The sequence below is a fragment of the Chiloscyllium punctatum genome, chromosome 11 (genome assembly GCF_047496795.1).
Source record: "Chiloscyllium punctatum isolate Juve2018m chromosome 11, sChiPun1.3, whole genome shotgun sequence".
NCBI classification, from domain to species: Eukaryota; Metazoa; Chordata; class Chondrichthyes; order Orectolobiformes; family Hemiscylliidae; genus Chiloscyllium; species Chiloscyllium punctatum.
In genome coordinates, this window is record NC_092749.1 from 39,836,779 (window position 1) to 39,856,314 (window position 19,536).

Sequence of the window (19,536 nt, forward strand, 5' to 3'; positions counted from 1 at the left end):
TGTTTGATGAATAATTGCATTTTACTGGGGCAATGGGAGTGGACATCAAATGTCTTTTCCTCTTAAATCAAAGCACATGATTTATTAAGGTTGGCTGCATGTCTTGTACCTTTCTTCCCACTTTCTTCTTGTTTTTTTCCTTACTTTTCAGGAGATTTCTTACAGACAGTTCAGAGTACAGCAGGGATGGCTGCACTTCTGTTTATCAAGACTATTGCGGACTGTGATGAATTATTGCCAAAATTGGTGAGTGGGTCTGCTGTTTAGAGACCTAGAAGCTAATTTTGACTTTGACCTAAAGCTTTGGAAGATGATCATTTGATGTGGATTTAGGCCATTCTGCCAGGTCTTTAAGATTGCTACTATACTGACGATACTAACGTTTCCTTTAAAGCCTGTCTTTATACTCTTTTAAATAAGCAATACAAAATGAAAGAATTAATTTAATTGACAATACTTAGAGGTATTGTAACTAAAGCAGGATTTCAAAAATCTGTGCCCAAATTTTATGTCTAGTTGAACTTAATTGTATGTTTTAGAAATGGAGAACAATTTTCTATATGAACTTAATGCTTTATCATGATACCAGATCTTTCAACTTAAATCCACACATAATGATTGAAAATATACCAAAGGATTACTGTGGGCTAGATGGGTTAAAGATTTTCTCCTGCCTGAAATGATGGTTGTGATTTTAACAACAGGGCAAGTTGGGAAATTTAAGTGTTTTTTTGTGTGGAGGTGTGGTATTGGAGACTGCTATTTTAATATAAAAAGTGGACGCCTTGACTTCTACCTGGCTTCAGCTTGTTTTTAACTGGCTTTAGTTTGGATGGGTAAAGCCTGCACTTGAGGATGTTTGGTCAGGGAAACATTGTAAAATTTGGAACATGAATGGAACTTATGCCTTTCTGCGTAGATATACTGTTGGTCCTACTGCTCACCATTGTTCCAACACCATTTTCAGCTTGTATTCTTTGCAAGTTATGACAGAATAAACCTTTTGAGCTGACAGGTGGAGGAAGGTATCTCTAGCATCATTTGCTGTGAGATGCTTTATTCCTTTATTTTTGACCATTTTTTAAAAAAGTCTTTATTTTTATACTTGAATTGATTTTCTTCTTCTTTGAAGGTTCATGATCTGCTTTTTAACTCAAATCAAAGAGCTCATGATGTACCAGAATGGCTAATTCAGAGTTGTGGACAACTTTACAGTACTCCACCTCCCGATGATGTGGTTCTTTTCCTAAGCCAGGGATCCCTGGCCATGTTAGATTGGAAAGGTGGAAAAATGAGAAATAGTGGTGAACATCTACTATTAGATATATTGACTGTTCTCCTTTCACTTAACACACGGTAAGTGAAAGATAGAGCATTTGTATCCTACAGTCAAATGTTTTTCATGTGTGCTGTTGGATTTCCAAGTGTCTTTTTTTTTTAGAAAAGTCAATTTTTTAGTGCAATGATAAAATCGCGAACTCATCCCTCATGTCTTTTAGTCTTAGTGCAGACTGGTAACTACCTGAAACTTAGTAATGTAAAAACTGTGTTATGCGTTAACGCAAAGTAATTTATTTTCATTTCTGTAACACATCTTGATTCCTGTTCTGTTTCTGCTCACCTGCTTCTGAAACCCTCATTCATTCTTTGTTAGCTCTGGATGTGATAATTTTAGCACAGTTGTCAGCTTTCCACTTTGTATGCTGTGGAAACTTGACCTCATTTAATACTCTGTTGCCTATCCAGCCAGCTCTGTTCCAGTCACCCATCATCCCTGTGAGCCCTGTTGGCTAAGAAAACACCTTAAGTTTAAAACTGTCAACTCTGTTGTCAAATCCTTCGATGATTTCACCACTACTTACTACTGTAATTTTCTTTGTCTATAATTCTGTGAGAAATCTATGCTGGTCAACTTCTGATCTCCTGAGCAGCCTGATTTTAATTTTGCAGCATATGTGCTATGCCTTTAGCTGACAAACCAATATCTTCCAAAATTTCTGTCCTAATTTTTGCAATAACTCAACTTCCTTTGCTTTCCTTCCTCTAAATGTTTGGCCAAAAAGAAACATATTGTTATCTGTATGAATATCCTTTTATAGTTTATTGTTAAATTTTGCTTAACGCTCTTGTGAAGCATCTTGAAGTGTTTCACTATGATAATATAATCTGTTGTCACTAATTAAATTTTGTTTTCATTAAAAACAAATGCTAAGAGGGATTTTGTATCAAACGTCATGTAACTGTAGCTCCAGTTGTTGAAGATGGTTGCATGTTTTTGTGATAACAAGCTTGGAGTTATCCGAGGTTCTATTTTGTTCCACATTTGATTGTTACCTTCATTAGGAAGGCATTCTTTTCTGCTCAGCTAGCAAGAGCTAATGCAAATAAGCATTTTAATTTATTAGAAATTAATCAGGTTAAAACAAATCAATGGACAATGTAATGGCAATATCGTTATGAATCCACTAGCTGCCTTCATGTAGTAATGTGACAACTAGTTTGTGTCCTAATCCCGCGTTGTAATCCTTGAAATGTTCTTTGAAGTCATGAAGCAATTTTCCATTCCAAATGTAATACAAATTACTACTTATTTTAAAGTGTGCCGAAAATCCAATGGCAATTGTAAATGTGCAAACTTTGTTATTTTTGAAGCTGTATTTTCCATTTTTTTGACTCAATTTTGAACTTACAAATCCATAGTACAATTTTAGAGCCTTGTGAACATTTCCAGTGAACTAGTAGTTGGTTCACAGTAAATAATTCATTTTAGCTTTTGCTAGGTCATTTAGTCTGATTTTAGAATTAATTGATCAACTTTTTCCCATAATTAGAAGTCTTATTATCTTTGTGCGCACATTGGATAGAGAAGATAATAGAATCCCTACTGTATTCAAAGTTTAGGATTGCCAAGTTACTCAAGTTCTGTATGGAACTTATCGCAATTCTCCTTGGTTGTTGTACCATGTGCCCTACCTGTGTAATGCTTTGTGCCATTTTCAGTCTGTCTTGTTTTCTGCATGATCCAACTGATTTCAATGTAACAGAAACTCGTGTGAAAATTTAGTTTTAAAACCAGTCAAGATGGTCACTCAGATTCACTTTCCAATCAAAAGTCAACAAAATATTATGATATCGATTTTGAATTCAGTCACAAGCTCTGACTCAAATTGTTGGTTCAATGTTCAAGTTTATCTCAGAACCAATTCCTGACTAACTTGATTAGCTATTATTATTTTATATCGATACTTCTGAATCTAATCGAGAGAAGAAATTGATGTGTACCTTAGTCTAATTGTTCATCCATCACTCTTGAATTTAGTGCAATCAGTTTGATGTATTTTTCAGACAGGTTTTTTTTAAGAAAACACAACAGAATCCTCACCTTGAGGGGCGTAAGTTATTGTTCAGTATTAAGAAGGCAGAAAATGTGAGTGAATGTGCATGTATGCCAGGCTTTTACAATTAATTGTGCATTATTTGTTAGACATCTTAGAGCTGATTGTTATGTAGTTAACTGATGTGAATCAAAGTTTAGATAATTGAAAATATGTTTGAACCCTGCCTGATTGATAGCTATTTTGCATAATAATTGTTAATTCAACTTCAAATAAATGGTGAATTGGCAATGCTAAGTTGCCCATAGTCAGAGGGAAATGGTTCTGGGTGGGTTACTCTTCGGAGGGTCGGTGTGGACTGGTTGGGCTGAAGGGCCTGTTTCCACACTGTAGGGAATCTAATCTAATCTAAATTTCGGGATGGTGGAGTGTCTATTAAAGAGTAAAGTTGCTTAAGGGAGGCAAAAATAAGATTTATATGCTTTAATTCAAAAGGTTTATCTCCATCCATTAGCAGTTTTTTCCTAGATTGAAGGGGAAGGGGTTAACATGTAAAAGACAAACTAAATGCAAAGGAGTTCTGTTCAGGCATGTTCCTTAAAATAGTGACAAGCCAATTCAGTACCAGATACCTATTTCAAAACTGTTGAAGTCAAAGGTGATACTGTAGAGATGTTTGCAAGAGGATGACCTTGTGTCTCAGTGTTGCACCACTCCCATAAATCCGCACTGCTGCATTCTTGTGACTGGGGGGGAATGTCCTTATTTGCTTTCTTTTGGATCTTAAGATTTTTAAGAATGAATTGGTATCGTAAGTAAAATTTATGCCTTTGTTTTACTCTTGTTTTAGCTTAAAGGAATCCAGTATGGCAATGACAGTTTCCAGAAATCTGAGTCTTTGGACTACTTCTGCACTAGATGCTCTCCATGTAGATACGTGCTCTCAGTATCTGAAAAATTCACTGAATGGAAACTCTGAAGCCATTCAGAAGCTGCTTGAATACATATGGACACATTGGGAACATCCTTTGGATGGTGTGAGGCATCAGACTAAAACAATATTTAAAAACATTTTAAAAATTCACCAGAAGACCATTGATGATACTTGTGTATTAACAGATCCTTTCTTCTTAAATATAACACACAACTTAATGAGTCTAGAATGGCATGTCAAAGGAAAATATGTTTTACTAGGTTGTTTAGTGGAATATTTTGGTACTGAACATATATTAACTGTGGACGAGTCTATCCCTAAACAAGTTCTGGGGATAAATCTTGAACAATCTCTAGCTACGTATGCAACTGACTTGTTGGAAAAAATGTTTGTGAGTCATAAGAATCAGTTAATATCTTCATCCGAGTCTGGTTATTGGAGTAAACGATGGCATGACATCTGGGTATCTCCATTTCTTATGAAGCTGTGTGAGGAAAAACCAAGCCGAACAACTTATATTATTGAATGTTACCTTCCCAAACTATTGAAGTGCAATCCTGACAGCTTGACCTTCATGATCAAAGAGCTTCAGTCTTCTGACAAAGCCAGCAACGTTGGTGAGTAGAAGAAAAGAACGTAGGTAACTGCTATCATCCTGCAGATTGTGTTAAATTTTCAATTTAAAACTTTATTTTCGGAAGTGAAAATCTGCACCTGTTTAATTCTTTCCTTCTGTTATGCCAAAGTGTGAACAAATACTTATTGAAAGGGAGAATGACCCTCTCTTGTCTGTGGACTGATTTGGGAAACTGTAATAAGAAAACCTAATCCTCTTGTAAATCTGTGTTAGTTCATCTAAGCATTTTCAACTTTAATATTATTGAATATTGTTTGTTTTACTTAATATATTAGGAGGCCACAATTGGCCTTTGCAAATGTTAATTTTTGTCATTGAGTCACCTCCCCTCATATCTCAATGTTTTGGTCAAAGAATTAGGTTTTTAGGAAGGGCATTCAAGGATTAACATTTTAGCAGCTGAGGACTCAGTGACCAATTGTGGTGATGAAAATCAAGAGAGCAGAATTCCTCCAACCGATATGTTGGAGGCTTGAAAGGCTGGAACAGATAATAGAAATAGGAGGCTTAGCTGCAGACACTATGGGTCGTCAGGGAGGGGTGGGAAGTTAGCTGGACCCCTCATTTGAGGATTCTGGATTAGTGGTGCTGGAAGAGCACAATAGTTCAGGCAGCATCCAAGGAGCTTTGAAATCGACGTTTCAGGCAAAAGTCCTTCATCAGGAATAAAGGCAGTAGCCTGATGCGTGGAGAGATAAGCTAGAGGAGGGTGGGGGTGGGGAGAAAGTAGCATAGAGTACAATGGGTGAATGGGGGAGGGGATGAAGGTGATAGGTCAGGGAGGAGAGGGTGGAGTGAATAGGTGGAAAAGGAGATAGGCAGGTAGGACAAGTCCAGACAAGTCATTGGGACAGTGCTGAGCTGGAAGTTTAGAACTAGGGTGAGGTGGGGGAAGGGAAAATGAGGAAACCGTTGAAGTCCACATTGATGCCCTGGGGTTGAAGTGTTCCGAGGTGGAAGATGAGGCGTTCTTCCTCTAGGTGGTGAGGGAGCGGCGGTGAAGGAGGCCCAGGACCTCCATGTCCTCTGCAGAATGGGAGGGGGAGTTGAAATGTTGGGCCACAGGGCGGTGTGGTTGATGGGGCGGGTGTCCCGGAGATGTTCGCTAAAGCGCTCTGCTAGGAGGCGCCCAGTCTCCCCAATGTAGAGGAGACCGCATCAGGAGCAACGGATACAATAAATGATATTAGTGGATATGCAAGTAAAACTTTGGATGTGGAAGGCTCATTTAGGGCCTTGGATAGAGGTGAGGGAGGAGGTGTGGCCGCAGTGGCACACCGCGCAGCGGTGGCAGGGGAAAGTGCCAGGATGGGAGGGTGGGTCGTAGGGGGGCGTGGACCTGACCAGGTAGTCATGGAGGGAATGGTCTTTGCGGAAGGTGGAAAGGGGTGGGGAGGGAAATATATCCCTGGTGGTGGGGTCTGTTTGGAGGTGGTGGAAATGTCGGCGGATGATTTGGTTTATGCAAAGGTTGGTAGGGTGGAAGGTGAGCACCAGGGGCGTTCTGTCCCTTGTTACGGTTGGAGAGGTGGGGTCTGAGGGCGGAGTTGTGGGATGTAGACGAGATGCGTTGGAGGGCATCTTTAACCACGTGGGAAGGGAAATTGCGATCTCTAAAGAAGGAGGCCATCTGGTGTGTTCTGTGGTGGAACTGGCCCTCCTGGGAGCAGATCCGGCGGAGGAGGAGGAATTGGGAATACGGGATGGCATTTTTGCAAGAGGTAGGGTGGGAAGAGGTGTAGTCCAGGTAGCTGTGGGAGTTGGTGGGTTTGTAAAAAATGTCAGTGTCAAGTCGGTCGTCATTAATGGAGATGGAGAGGCCCAGGAAGGGGAGGGAGGTGTCAGACATGGTCCAGGTAAATTTAAGGTCAGGGTGAAATGTGTTGGTGAAGTTGATGAATTGCTCAACCTCCTCGTGGGAGCATGAGGTGGCGCCAATGCAGTCATCAATGTCGCGGAGAAAGAGGTGGGGAGTGGTGCCGGTGTAATTACGGAAGATCAACTGCTCTACATAGCTAACAAAGAGACAGGCAAAGCTGGGGCCCATACGTGTGCCCATGGATACCCCTTTGGTCTGGAGGAAGTGGGAGGATTCAAAGGAGAAATTGTTAAGAGTGAGGACCAGTTCGGCCACACGAATGAGAGTGTCAGTGGAAGGGTACTGTTGGGCACGTCTGGAGAGGAAAAAATGGAGGGCTTGGAGGCCCTGGTCATGGTGGATGGAGGTGTAGAGGGATTGGATATCCATGGTGAAGATGAGGCGTTGGGGGCCGGGGAAACTGAAGTCTTGGAGGTGGAGGGCGTGGATGGTGTCTTGAACGTATATGGGGAGTTCCTGGACTAGGGGGATAGGACAGTGTCGAGGTAGGTAGAGATGAGTTCAGTGGGGCAGGAGCATGCTGAGACAATGGGTCGGCCAGGGTGGTCAGGCTTGTGGATCTTGGGAAGGAGGTAGAACCGGGCAGTGAGGGGTTCCCGGACTGAGGTTGGAAGCTGTGGGTGGGAGATCTCTTCCTGAGGTGATAAGGTTCTATATGGTCTGGGAGATGATGGTTTGGTGATGGGGGGTGGGGTCATGGTCGAGGGGGCACTAGGAAGAGGTGTCCTCGAGTTGACGTTTGGCTTCAGTGGTGTAGAGGTCAGTGCGCCAGACTACCACTGCGCCCCCTTTATTCGCTGGCTTGATGGTGAGGTTGGGATTGGAGCAGAGGGATTCGAGGGTTGTGCGTTGTGAGGATGAGAGGTTGGAGTGGGGGAGGGAGGTAGACAGGTTGAGGTTGTTAATGTCCCGGCGGCAGTTGGAAATGAAGAGGTCGAGGGCAGGTAATAGGCCAGCGCGGGGTGTCCAGGTGGATGCAGTGTGTTGGAGGTGGGCAAAGGCGTCCTCGGAAGGTGAGCAGGAGTCCTGATTGTGAAAGTAAGCTCGGAGGTGGAGGCGATGGAAGAATTGTTCGATGTCATGGCGTGTATTAAATTCATTGATGCGTGGACGGAGGGGGATGAAGGTGAGTCCTTTGCTGAGGACTGAGGGGTAGTGTTCCCCTCGGGGTTCTGGGGTGTGGGGATAGTGACAGTGGGGTCTGTGGGGGGCATGTCAGCCGAATGCAGGTGAGTGGGGGTGGAAGTGGTGGTGACCATGGCAGTAGGGGTGGCGGGCGTCACTGAGCATGTGGCATCAGCGATGATGTGAAGTGCGGAAGTGATGTCATGTGTGATGCATGAGGAATTGTGAGGGGTGGAAGTGGTTGTGGGAGTGGCCATGATGGGGGCAGAAGTGACATCATCAATCAGCATGGGGGTATCAGCTGCATGGCTAATGTCGGAATAGATTCCGAGGCCAGGGGAATCTTCTGGAATGTTTGAGGAGCGCTGGTTATGGAGGTGGGTGGATAAAAGTTTCATCTTCCTCCTCGGAACACTTCAACCCCAGGGCATCAATGTGGACTTCAACAGTTTTATCACTTCCGCTTCCCCCACCTCACCCTAGTTCTAAACTTCCAGTTCAGCACTGTCCCCATGACTTGTCCGGACTTGTCCTACCTGCCTATCTCCTTTTCCACCTATCCACTCCACCCTCTCCTCCCTGACCTATCACTTTCATCCCCTTCCCCCATTCACCCATTGTACTCTATGCTACTTTCTCCCCACCCCCACCCTCCTCCAGCTTATCTCTCTACACTTCAAGCTCACTGCCTTTATTCCTGATGAAAGGCTTTTGCCCGAAACGTCGATTTCAAAGCTCCTTGGATGCTGCCTGAACTGTTGTGCTCTTCCAGCACCACTAATCCAGAATCTGGTTTCCAGCATCTGCAGTCATTGTTTTTACCTTCATTTGAGGAGGTGGTTTACACCCCCTTAGGATAGAGTCTTCAGAACCAATTGAAATTGTACAATGTGTGTATTATTTTGCTGACTGAAAACCACTGACATATAAGAATTTGCTTTTATTAAGTTAGTGTGCTGCTGAGTGATTTGGTGAAATATATTTCAATATTTAGGTTGTTTAACCTTTCTGATGCTCTAGAATCTGTTTTGCTTGAATTAGGTCCTTTCAACAATCGAGGTGCTCTTGGAGCACTCATGACCTGCTTGAGAGCAGCTAGAGCTCAAGGACTGTTGAGCACTGCTGAGGAATCTGCGTGGGATGAACTGATACCCATTAGCCTGATAAAGCAGGCTTTAGTTCATAAACATGAACAGGTATGTACAACAGTATTAAGTAGGTTCTTAAATTGTGATCTGTGAACTTAAGTTAAATTGTTGTTCTCTGCACGTGATTCTAAATTTATAATAAACCTTCCCTCTTTAATGCTCCTGAAATTCATGAATACAAAATGGTCTTGGAAAGCATTGCTGGGAACTGCAACTGATCAGGACAAATAAGTTCCTTTTCGCTCCCAAAAGATGAATGAAGCATGACATTATTGACTCCATTAACCTCCGTTCTATCTCCAGTTGAGGGCAATGTGTGAAACCTTAGGATGTTACTCCATTATTTCAAGTTTCAAGTGAGGAGCAGTGTGATTTAGGTTGGACCCTTCCCCCTGTAACTGATCAGTTGAATCCTATTAAATTGTTCACTTCTTTGGGACAGTGACTAAATAGGATTTGAGTATCTGTTCTATTCATTTTGAGCAATGAGTAATGGGTTCATCTCTGCCAAAAGATAATATATACCCTAAAGTTTTGTATTTTGTACTGTTTATGAAGGGATATTGAATGAGTTAAGTGGGGGGGTACAAGTAGAGATTCTGGATGTATGAAGATATCATGAAAATGGGAGTTGATCCGTTTTGGTCTTTTTGATCTTAAGTGATTAAAACTTTGTATTGAAAGTATTTTTTACATCATACAAAATGTTCTCGAACAATTTTCACCAGGTAACCCTGCAAATCATTGCATTTGCTAGTACTCTGTGCTGGTAAATTGGGCAGTTTCAATAAGTTAAGTTTCACACATGAGAGATCAAGGAATGTTTTGGATCCCTAAGCATTAGCAATTGCTTGTTTTCACCTAAATTCTTTGGATTTGAGTTAGGTCTGTTACTTTGAGGAGAGGAATTGTACTGGTTATTAGGCAGGTAGCAGCTCCATATGAGCTGAATCTCATTGGTTTGGAAATTTTAAAGCATAATAAGTTTCTGTGCATGTTGTGCACTTCGAGTCATAGAGATGTACAGCAAGGAAACAGACCCTTCAGTCCAACTCGTCCATGCCGACCAGGTATCCTAACCTCATCTAGTCTCATTTGCCAGCATTTGGCCCATATCCCTCTGACCCCTTCCTATTCATACACCCATCCTGATGTCTTTTTAAATGTTGTTGTAATTGTACCGGCCTCCACCACTTCCTCTGGCAGCTCATTCCATACACGCACCACACTCTCCGTGAAAACATTGCCCCTTAGGTCCTTTTTATGTCTTTCCCATTTTCCTCCCTGGAGCTTGAGATCTGGGGAGTCCTTAAACTGATGTCACTTTAAGGAACTGTCAGTAGTTGTGTTTAGAATACTGAGATTGATAATTAGAATTTAATGCTGTCTTGTGTGAAATAGATATATGTTTATGCACAGAGCATTTAAAAAATATTTCTTTATATAGAACAACCTTGGTTACCCGAACATCAACTTTCCAAATTTCAGATTATCAGAACAAGGTCTCCAGGTCCCTTTTCATGTATTTCAGTTGAGTTGGGAAAATTCTACTCTACATCCATTTAATGCATCACTTTATGAATTTGAACAGGAATATAGATGCAAACATGCTTTAATAAATAATTAACTTGAAATAGATACTCGAGACATGATGTTCGAGTTAAGTCTTACACTTTTGGAGAGCCTTTTTATAAAAACTTATTCTCTCCAAGGATGAAGGTTTGTGACTGAACACACAAGAACATGCGTGCAAGCCTGAGCTATGCGCTCTAACAGCAAGATTCCCTCTCAACATTGACTTGCTCCATTTTGCAAACCCAACAGTTTATTTCCTCAGCTCATTCTCTGGACAGTTAAATCAAAAAATGTGCTCGCACTTTTCATTTCCGTTGCTTTTTCCTTCCGTTATCCCATGAAGACTTTTTTCCCCAAACAAAAAGGAGTTCAATATCTTGCAGCTGACAAGAAAATTTAATGGAACTATTTTTTGATGGTGGAGAGCAAATCGCAGTGAGTTAGCACATATGAAAATAAACAGAAGGAAAACTTGGGAGGAAACCAAAGGAAGACATTACCCCCCTAAAAGAAAATTGATGAGAGGATGGAAACTGAAGACAGCGAGAAAACCTTCCCCCTCTCTAGTGTTCCCCTTTGTGCCTCTCTCCCTCTCGCTTTCTCTAAGGACTTGTCGGTGGGGCGGGAAGGACAACACTTGGTTAGTCTGGACGATGGGACAACACCGAACAGAGATGCTGGCTGCTGTTGAGGACAGGATAAACCGAGGAAAATATCAGCAAAACATTTCAGACTTCAGTCAAACTCTAGAACAAAAAGTGATTTTATTTGTAAACTATTATGAATTTGTAAGCAATGTCCAGTGTTTGTACACATTTTATCAATTGAATGAAATAAAAATTTTGACATAATTATATTCACTATGGCTTCCTTGTTTACTATTGGAGCAGTAATTCAAACAAAATACTCCGTGCCTGTCTCATTCAGATAATTGATTTTGTTCTGTATTTTGTTTTGTGGCATTTCAATTTCTGAATCACCCAGTTTTAAAACATCCATAAAGCTGAACATACAATGAATTATTTACATTGTTGTGATTCCTATGTAACATTGTTATTGGATATAAGGGTTTGCCTTTGAACTGAATAATGGTTCTCTATTGAGAAGAGTTTCCTTTGGTTACACTGTAGAAATGTGTAAATTGTATCTGGCTCAAAATTGAACAATGAATAACATATCTGGACTAGACTACTCTGTTTATTTGATGAAATGCTCATTTTGAGAAGGGCAGTGAATGATTGCTGCTGGGTTCTTATTACTCTTTTTCTTTGATTATAGCAGTACTAGCATGAAGTGCTGGTCTAGACCAGGACAATTGACCATTCAGGACTTTTCCTGATGAGTGGTCACGTAGGTATAGATGGTACAGTATTTGCAGGATAGGGGAAAATTGTAACATAAAAACATTGAGAAAAGCTTAAAAAAGATGAATCTTTTGCTTATTGCAGGTCTGTTTAGATGCGTTGGGTTTGATATGTGAGACACACTGCAGTACAGAAGCTCTTTCACAACAAGAAATAGCTTTAATCAAGTATTTCCTTCCATATAACATGAACAGTCAGTCACCTGCAATGAGGCAGCAGATCGTATGGTTAATGAAAAAGGTGGGTGAATATTTTTGAATTGATTTAGTTATTATTTCTAGCATAACCAGAGGAATTTAAAATTGTGTTTAGATTACTTTTGATATTGACTATATCTTTTCAATTTTCTACATAGCTTTTCTCCAGGCTGCGGGACAGTTCCCAAGTGCTTTATAAGCAAACTCAGCCTACTAAGCAGAAGAATGCCCTGTGTGAAAAAAGTCCAAAGTCTCAACAAGCAGAAATTCAGCTCCAACAATACAAGGTTCAAAATGATTTCATTCAACATTTCAGTGGCATATATAAGTAAATGACTCATTTTATGTATAACGAAGATGGGATGTACACAGTGTGTAATTCATAGAATCAAAAAATGCAATAGGAGATTACTTGGCCTGTCTTTTCTGTGCTAGCCTGCTGTAGGAGCAATTCACCTAGTGTCTCTAGTTTTTTTTTCCCAAAACTAGGTAAATAGGTTATTTTCCAAAAATTTCTAGACTCTGGAAAAGTACTAGAGGATTGGAAAACTGCCTATTCAAAAAAGAGAGGGAAGTAGAGAACAAGTAAATATAGACCAATTAGCCAAACATCTGTTGTTGGAATCCCGTATTAAGGAATGCATTAATAGAAGTTTGGAAAATCAGAATCTAGTCTAGCAGAGTCAGCAAGGTTTCATTGAATGGGAAATCCTATCTGACATCAGCATAATGGCCCAGTAGTTAGCACTGTTGCCTCACTGAACCAGGGCCCCAGGTTCGATTCAAGCCTCTGGTGACTGCAATCTCCACACAAACATTTTCACTGTGTCTGGGAGTGTTTCCTCCGGGTGCTCTGGTTTCCTCCCATGATTCAAAGATGTGCAGGTTAGGTGAATTGGCCATACTTAATTGCCCATCATGTTCAGGGATGTGTGGGGTTAGGTGCTTTAGTCAGGTTAGGGGAATGGGTCTAGGTGGGTTAGTCTTCAGATGGTCAGTGTGGACTTAGAGTCATAGAGATGTACAGCATGGAAACAGACCCTTTGGTTCAGCCCGTCCATGCTGACTAGATATCCCAACCTAATCTAGTCCCACCTGCTAGCACCTGGCCCAGATCCCTCCAAACCCTTCCTATTCATCTAAATGCCTTTTAAATGTTGCAATTGTACCAGCCTCCACCACTTCCTCTAGCAGCTCATTCCATACATGCGTGAAAAAGTTGCCCCAGATCAATTTTATATCTTTCCCCTCTCACCCTAAACCTATGCCCTCCAGTTCGGGACTCCCCCACCCCAGGGAAAAGACTTTGTCTATTTACCCTATCCATGCCCCTCATAATTTTGCAAACCTCTGTAAGGTCCCCCCTCAGCCTTGTTGGGCCAAATGGCCTGTTTTCACACTGCAGGGGTTCTATGTTGTATTAGAGTTACTTGAGGAACTCTCAAATATAGTGGATAGAGGAGAACCAATAAATGGACCTCCAGAAGGCATTTAACAAATCACTTCACATAAGTTTGTCAACTGTCTACACTATGTAATAATGCCTTGGAGGAAGGAAGCAAATGTACTGCAGCTAAATTTGCCGATGACATAGAATAGATATAAGTGCAAATTGTGAGAGGGGTACAAATAGTTTACAGTGAGTATTTATAGGTTAAGTAAGTAGGTTAAAAGTTATGGAGTATAATGTGAGAAAATGTAAAGTTATCCATTTTGGAAGGGAGATCAAAAAGTTGTCATTTTAAATAGAGGAAAACTGGAGAAACCTGCAGCACAAAAGAACTTGGAAGCACTTGTGCTTTAAACACAGAAAGCTAGAACAAGGATGCAAACAGGTTCAGGAAGCCTAACAGAATGTTGGCTCTTATTTCAAGGGGTTTGGAGGACAAGAGTAGAGAATTCTTACTATAACTGTGCAAGAAGCTGGTGAGACTGGAGTACTTTGAGCAATTTGGTCCCCTTTATTCGGGGCAAGATATCATTCATTGGATGCAGCTCAGAGAAGGTTCACTAAGATGCTGTATGGTATGGAGGGAGTGTCTTATGTCATGGACCAGGTCAGACCCCACAAAACATTTCAAGAAGGTAGCCCAGACCCTAATTTTGCTAGTTGTTTTAAGCAGGTGTATTGTGGATATTTCAGGAGAGAATCAGCTGGTCAAACCACTTAATTTTAAACAATACTCAGTTACCTATCCTATCCGAAAGCCCAATAGACTATCCCAACTTGACGATGCTGTTCCAAATACTTGCGACAATTGCCATAAGCACCCCTTGGCACAAAAGGTAAAATCAATCACAGGGTCTTAGAGAATAGACATCAGAGTGACTGTAGCAGCCTGGACCTGCTGCTTTTGGTCCACCAGCCTTTTTTTTCACACTACTGCTAAGAAAAGAACAAACCAGAGAAAAGCTGAATTCTGAGAACTGGCCACATCCCTTTCATTGTACAAGTGTTTTCTTTAAAACTTGAAAGCCTTCTGCCTGAGGGAATCTCTGTTGGCTGTTATCAACTTGGCCCTAAAACCCTTCACCTCCAGGCTTTTTGTAGTCTGAGTCACTGACAATATCTCTGGTGGGGGGGGGGAAGAAAAAAGCCAAGAACTACATAACCTTCTCATTTCAGTACCAATGCTACATAGGAAGTCAAGTTTTCTGCCACATGCACAATTTTCAAGTTGAATGACTGTAACAAGCTTCTAACCAGTTTGGCATCTTTGTTCTTGAAATTTCTCCACAAACGTCAATGGGTTATGATCAGTGTATATGATTATGCTACCAGTAATATATATGAGACAAACACTGAAAATGTTATAATGCCAACACCAAGCTTAAAATCTTCTTCTCAACTGTCGAAACCATTAAATATTTCTGTTGATGAATGTTCAACCTCCTGGAGAAATATCCGATAGGTTTTTCTACCTTCTCATAGTTTTTTTATAAGAGCACAGCACCAATACCCACATCACTAGCATTGATAGCCACCTTGAATGGCTTTGCGTAATTAGGTGTGGCTAATACCAGGCAGTGATTAACACAGCTTTCGGGCTGTTAAATGCCTTCTCACCGTCCACTGTCCAGTGAAACCTCTTGCCTTTCTTTAATAATTCAGTGAGTGGAGCATCCACACTGCTAAAGTTTGATATAAATTTTCAATAAAGTTCACTCAATCTCAGGAACCATATTTGTTAATGGTATGGGAAACTCCCGAATTACTCGGCCTTTGACAAATTCAGTTTTAGCCAGGTTTATCGCCAAGCCTGCCTTCTGAAGTTGATAGAACAAGTTTGATAAATGCTATAAATGTTCCTTCCATGTGTGACTAAAAATTGCCATGTCATCAATACATACGACCCAGTTGGGTAATCCTGCAATTACATTATTGGTTAGTCTGTGAAATGTGGCTGGCGCATTTTTCATGCCAAATGACATGGCTTTAAATTGATACAGTCCACTTGGCATAACGAAAGCCAAAAATGCCTTTGCACTTTCTTTTGGGGCATGTGTTCAATCTGCTTTTGAACCTGTGCCAGCCTTAGAGGGTTATACCTGTAAGGATTTTGCTTAATTGGCACAGCATCTCCTATATCTACATCATGCATAATTAGGTTCGTATTTCCCAGCTTATTTTCACACATCTCCCCATGTGGTAGTAATAACTCTTTTAGGTCATTTCCATTTTCTTTTGGAAGGTAACTCAATAGTTTATCCCATTTTTTAACAACTTCCTAATTGTTCAATTTAATTTGAGGAATGTCCAATCCAGAATGGTCTGAACTTGGTTCTTCCCTCTGTGTGCAACCCTAACACGTTCTCCTCTTGCTTTCTTTGCCTGTCAAAGTACCTTTTGAGCATATTCACATAACATACTCTGAGATTTCTTTGCGTCTGAAGTCCCTATCAAGTAGTTCACCTCACTCAATTTCCTTTTGACTTGATAAGGTCCACTAAATCTTGCTTTTAAAGGTTGACCTATCACTGGAAGTAACCTTATCCCCGATAGCAAAATTTTGAATTTTTGATATCTTGTCTGCTTCCTGTTTCATTGTATGCTGTGATGCTTTAAAAGTGACCTAGCCAACTCCCCATCACTATTTAATCGTTCCCTAAAATTTGACACATAGTCCAAATATGTCATCTCTGAATTCTGACTTGCCAGTTTCTCCTTAATCGTTTTTAACAGTCCTCCCACTTCATGCCCAAAAACTAATACAAGTGGACCGAATTTGGTAGATTCATTTGGTGTAGCTCTGATCACACAAAGCACAAATGGAATTCCCTTATCCCAATCATCTGAATAGTCTTGACTATAAGCCCTCAACATGGTCTTTAATGTCTGATACCACCTTTCTAGTGCTCCCTGCGGTTCTGGATGGTACACAATAGATTTGAATTGTTTTATTCCTAAGCTGCCCATATCTTCATTGAATAATTTTGATGTGAAGTTTTACTGTTGATATGATTGTATCTCTGTTGGTAATCTGTATCTAGAGAAAGATTTGAGTAACTCCTCTACTATCCTTTGAGCTGTGATATTGCATATCTCTGGAAATCAGGTCGACACATCCATTATTTTTAACAAATACTGATTCTCACTTTTTGTTTGAGGTAGGGGACCTATGAAATCAATTAAGATTCTTGTGAAAGGTTCCTCAAATGCAGGAATTGGTGTTAAAGGTGTGGGTTTCATTATTGCCTGTGATTTTGCCTCAGACCTGACATGTCTGATATGTCTGGCAAAATTCAGCTACATCCTTGTGCAGTCCAGACCAGTAGAAATGGTTTTGTATTTTAGCTTGTGCTTTCCTCAATCCTAAGTGACTCCCAAGTGGTAGCACATGCACCACTTTCAACACCTCCTTTCTATACCCCACTGGCAATATGATTTGATGAACTTCTGCCAATTTCTCATCTGCGTGAAGATGTGATTGTCTCCATTTCCTCATTAAGACATCATTTTAAGATAATAACATTCAGGGATACATTCAGATTCCTTTTCCGTGTATGCCTTTTGATACAGTTGCTTTAAGTTTTCATCTGTGACATCTAATGTCTGCTGTGTCATCTATCTGCTCCTGGTTTTTGCCAACCATCTGATCAAACAGGATCTCTGTTAATTCCACTTCAACTTTTGTATCTGTACTCTTTGATCTCATGTTTCAAATGGTGACTTTGTGACCTCGTTACCATACAGTCAGGAAACATTCCAGGATATGTGTCCTGCAGTAGTTCCGTTGCTTGAGTTTCCACTGGCTTTTCAACCACAGTAGGCAGTACTCCTACCAGTGAATCAGCTATATCATTAGCAAGGACCGATTGTATTCCTGGAGCTGAAAGTTTGTCCAGTACTTCTACCACAAATTCTCCACTCTTCACTGGACACTGTAACCTCACTTTACATAATTTGCACTTCTTGTGTCACCGTGAATTCTTGTTACTCACACCTTTTCTGGCAATAGTCCTTTAGAAGTACATACCTCCTCAACTTTCAGCGTCACAGACTAAGAGGATCCGGTCTCTCTTAGTCTCTTTACTTGCTGCTTCTGGCCTATGTGAATAAACTTTACCTTTGCAAGTATATGGCTTAAGAAGATCTGACACCTTCTCCTTAACCCAACCTCCAACCAGATGGTACATCCTGGTGCAGCTTTCTTGCCTCCACTATGCTTTCTGTTATCATGCCAACAAAATTCACGAGCTTATCCTGTTTTCCTACATCTGACTTCACAGTGCTTCTCCTAATCCACCAACACTGATTTCCTGAGGTGTACTTTATTGTAATGAAAACATCAGAGCTTTTTTAACATCTCTGCCCCCTAAAGAGTTTCCTTTTTACCATGTGGTAAGTTATCCTTATGATCATCGCCGAGATCTACCTTTCCCTTTCCATGTAAGGGTTTCTCTATTTCCCCAATTTCTATCCCTAAATGATTGAAATTGATTCTGGAAGCCAAACTTTGCTAAATGGGGTAACTCATAATCATCAGCCATTTCAGCTGCTAATCTTGCTGTTTTAACACTCTGCTGTTCAACTTGAGTTCTCACTACTTCAGGAAGTGGATTTTTGAACTCCGGTCCAAGTGCCAATTTCTGAATTCAAACTCTTTCCTTTCCCCTTTCTCCTGCTTTTAATTGCATTTTCCTGTCTTTTGCCTCTAACTCAAGCTGCTTCATTTGCAATTGAATTTTCGCCATCTCTTAAAAACTTTATTTCCAGCAAATTTAAATGCTGAGCTACTGCAGTAATTATCTCTCCTTTCCTCGTAGAACGAGGCAGTTCCAATTCCAGCTTGTCTGCTAATTCCAGCAGCTTGGCCTTAACCATCTTTTGTAAAGCCCCCAAGGTCACTTCTTCCACCCCCAGGAAATTCTTGGTGACTGAAATAGCCATTGTTTATCCCAAGCATTGTTTAAACCAACCAAAATCAACACCCAGAACAAGAGACATTAACACCCTACCACTTGCTGCCTTCAAGTCCAACAGACCTAATCCCAGTTTGGAACTATAGAACAAATCCCGCAATGAGCCCCCAGTTTATGAACCAGGCCAGACCCCTCGAAACATTTCAAGAAGGTAGCCAAGACCCTAACTTTGCTAGTTGTTTTAAGCAGGCGTAAAGTTGGTATTCCATGAGAGAATCAGCTGGTCAAACCACTTAGTTTTAAATAAAAACAAAATTTATTTACAAGATTACTGAATGAAACACGAAACAACAAAAACCAGAATGCTAAGTAACTTAACCTGTCCAAAAACTCAACAGACTATCCCAACTTGATGATGCTGTTCCAAATACTCGCAACAATCCCCGCAAATACCCCTTGGCACAAAAGGTAAAATCAAACACAGGGTCTTACACGATAGAAGTCAGAGAGTGAGTACCAACCTGGACCTGCGTCTTTGGGTCCAGCAGCCTTTCTTCACATATTACTGCTTTAAAAAAAAATAAACCAGACAAAAGCTTAGCTGGGTGAACTGGCCGCACCCCTTTCACTGTACAAGTCTTTTCTTTAAAACTTGAAAGCCTTCTGGCTGAGGCAGTCTCTGTTGTCCATCATCAACTTGGCCTTAAAAACCTTCACCTTCAGACTCTTCTGAGTCTCTGTCATTTACTACCTCTCTGGGGAAAAAAACAGCCAAGGACTGCACAGTCTTGTTTTTTAAAAAAGCAGCTTTGTCACATTTATCAGCAAAGGCTAAGTATGTTGAGACTCTTGTCACTGGAATTTAGAAGAATGCGAGGTACGGTGGCACAGTGGTTAGCACTACTGCCTCACAGTGCCAGACCTGGGTTCAATTCCCGCCTCCGGCGACTCTGTGTGGAGTTTGCAGATTCTCCCCGTG

General features: G+C 40.9%; 1 protein-coding gene across 4 annotated transcripts in view; it reads left to right on the forward strand.

Moving 5' to 3' along the window:
- Positions 1-19,536, forward strand: part of thada (THADA armadillo repeat containing) — a 355,281-nt gene that overhangs the window by 19,884 nt on the left and 315,861 nt on the right. For all 4 annotated transcript variants that reach the window (XM_072580668.1, XM_072580667.1, XM_072580670.1 and 1 more), the window contains 6 exons: positions 152-246; positions 1,133-1,356; positions 4,186-4,886; positions 8,952-9,106; positions 12,082-12,237; positions 12,353-12,481. In XM_072580668.1, coding sequence (XP_072436769.1) covers positions 152-246; positions 1,133-1,356; positions 4,186-4,886; positions 8,952-9,106; positions 12,082-12,237; positions 12,353-12,481 — 1,460 coding nt within the window. The remainder of the gene's footprint in view (positions 1-151; positions 247-1,132; positions 1,357-4,185; positions 4,887-8,951; positions 9,107-12,081; positions 12,238-12,352; positions 12,482-19,536) is intronic.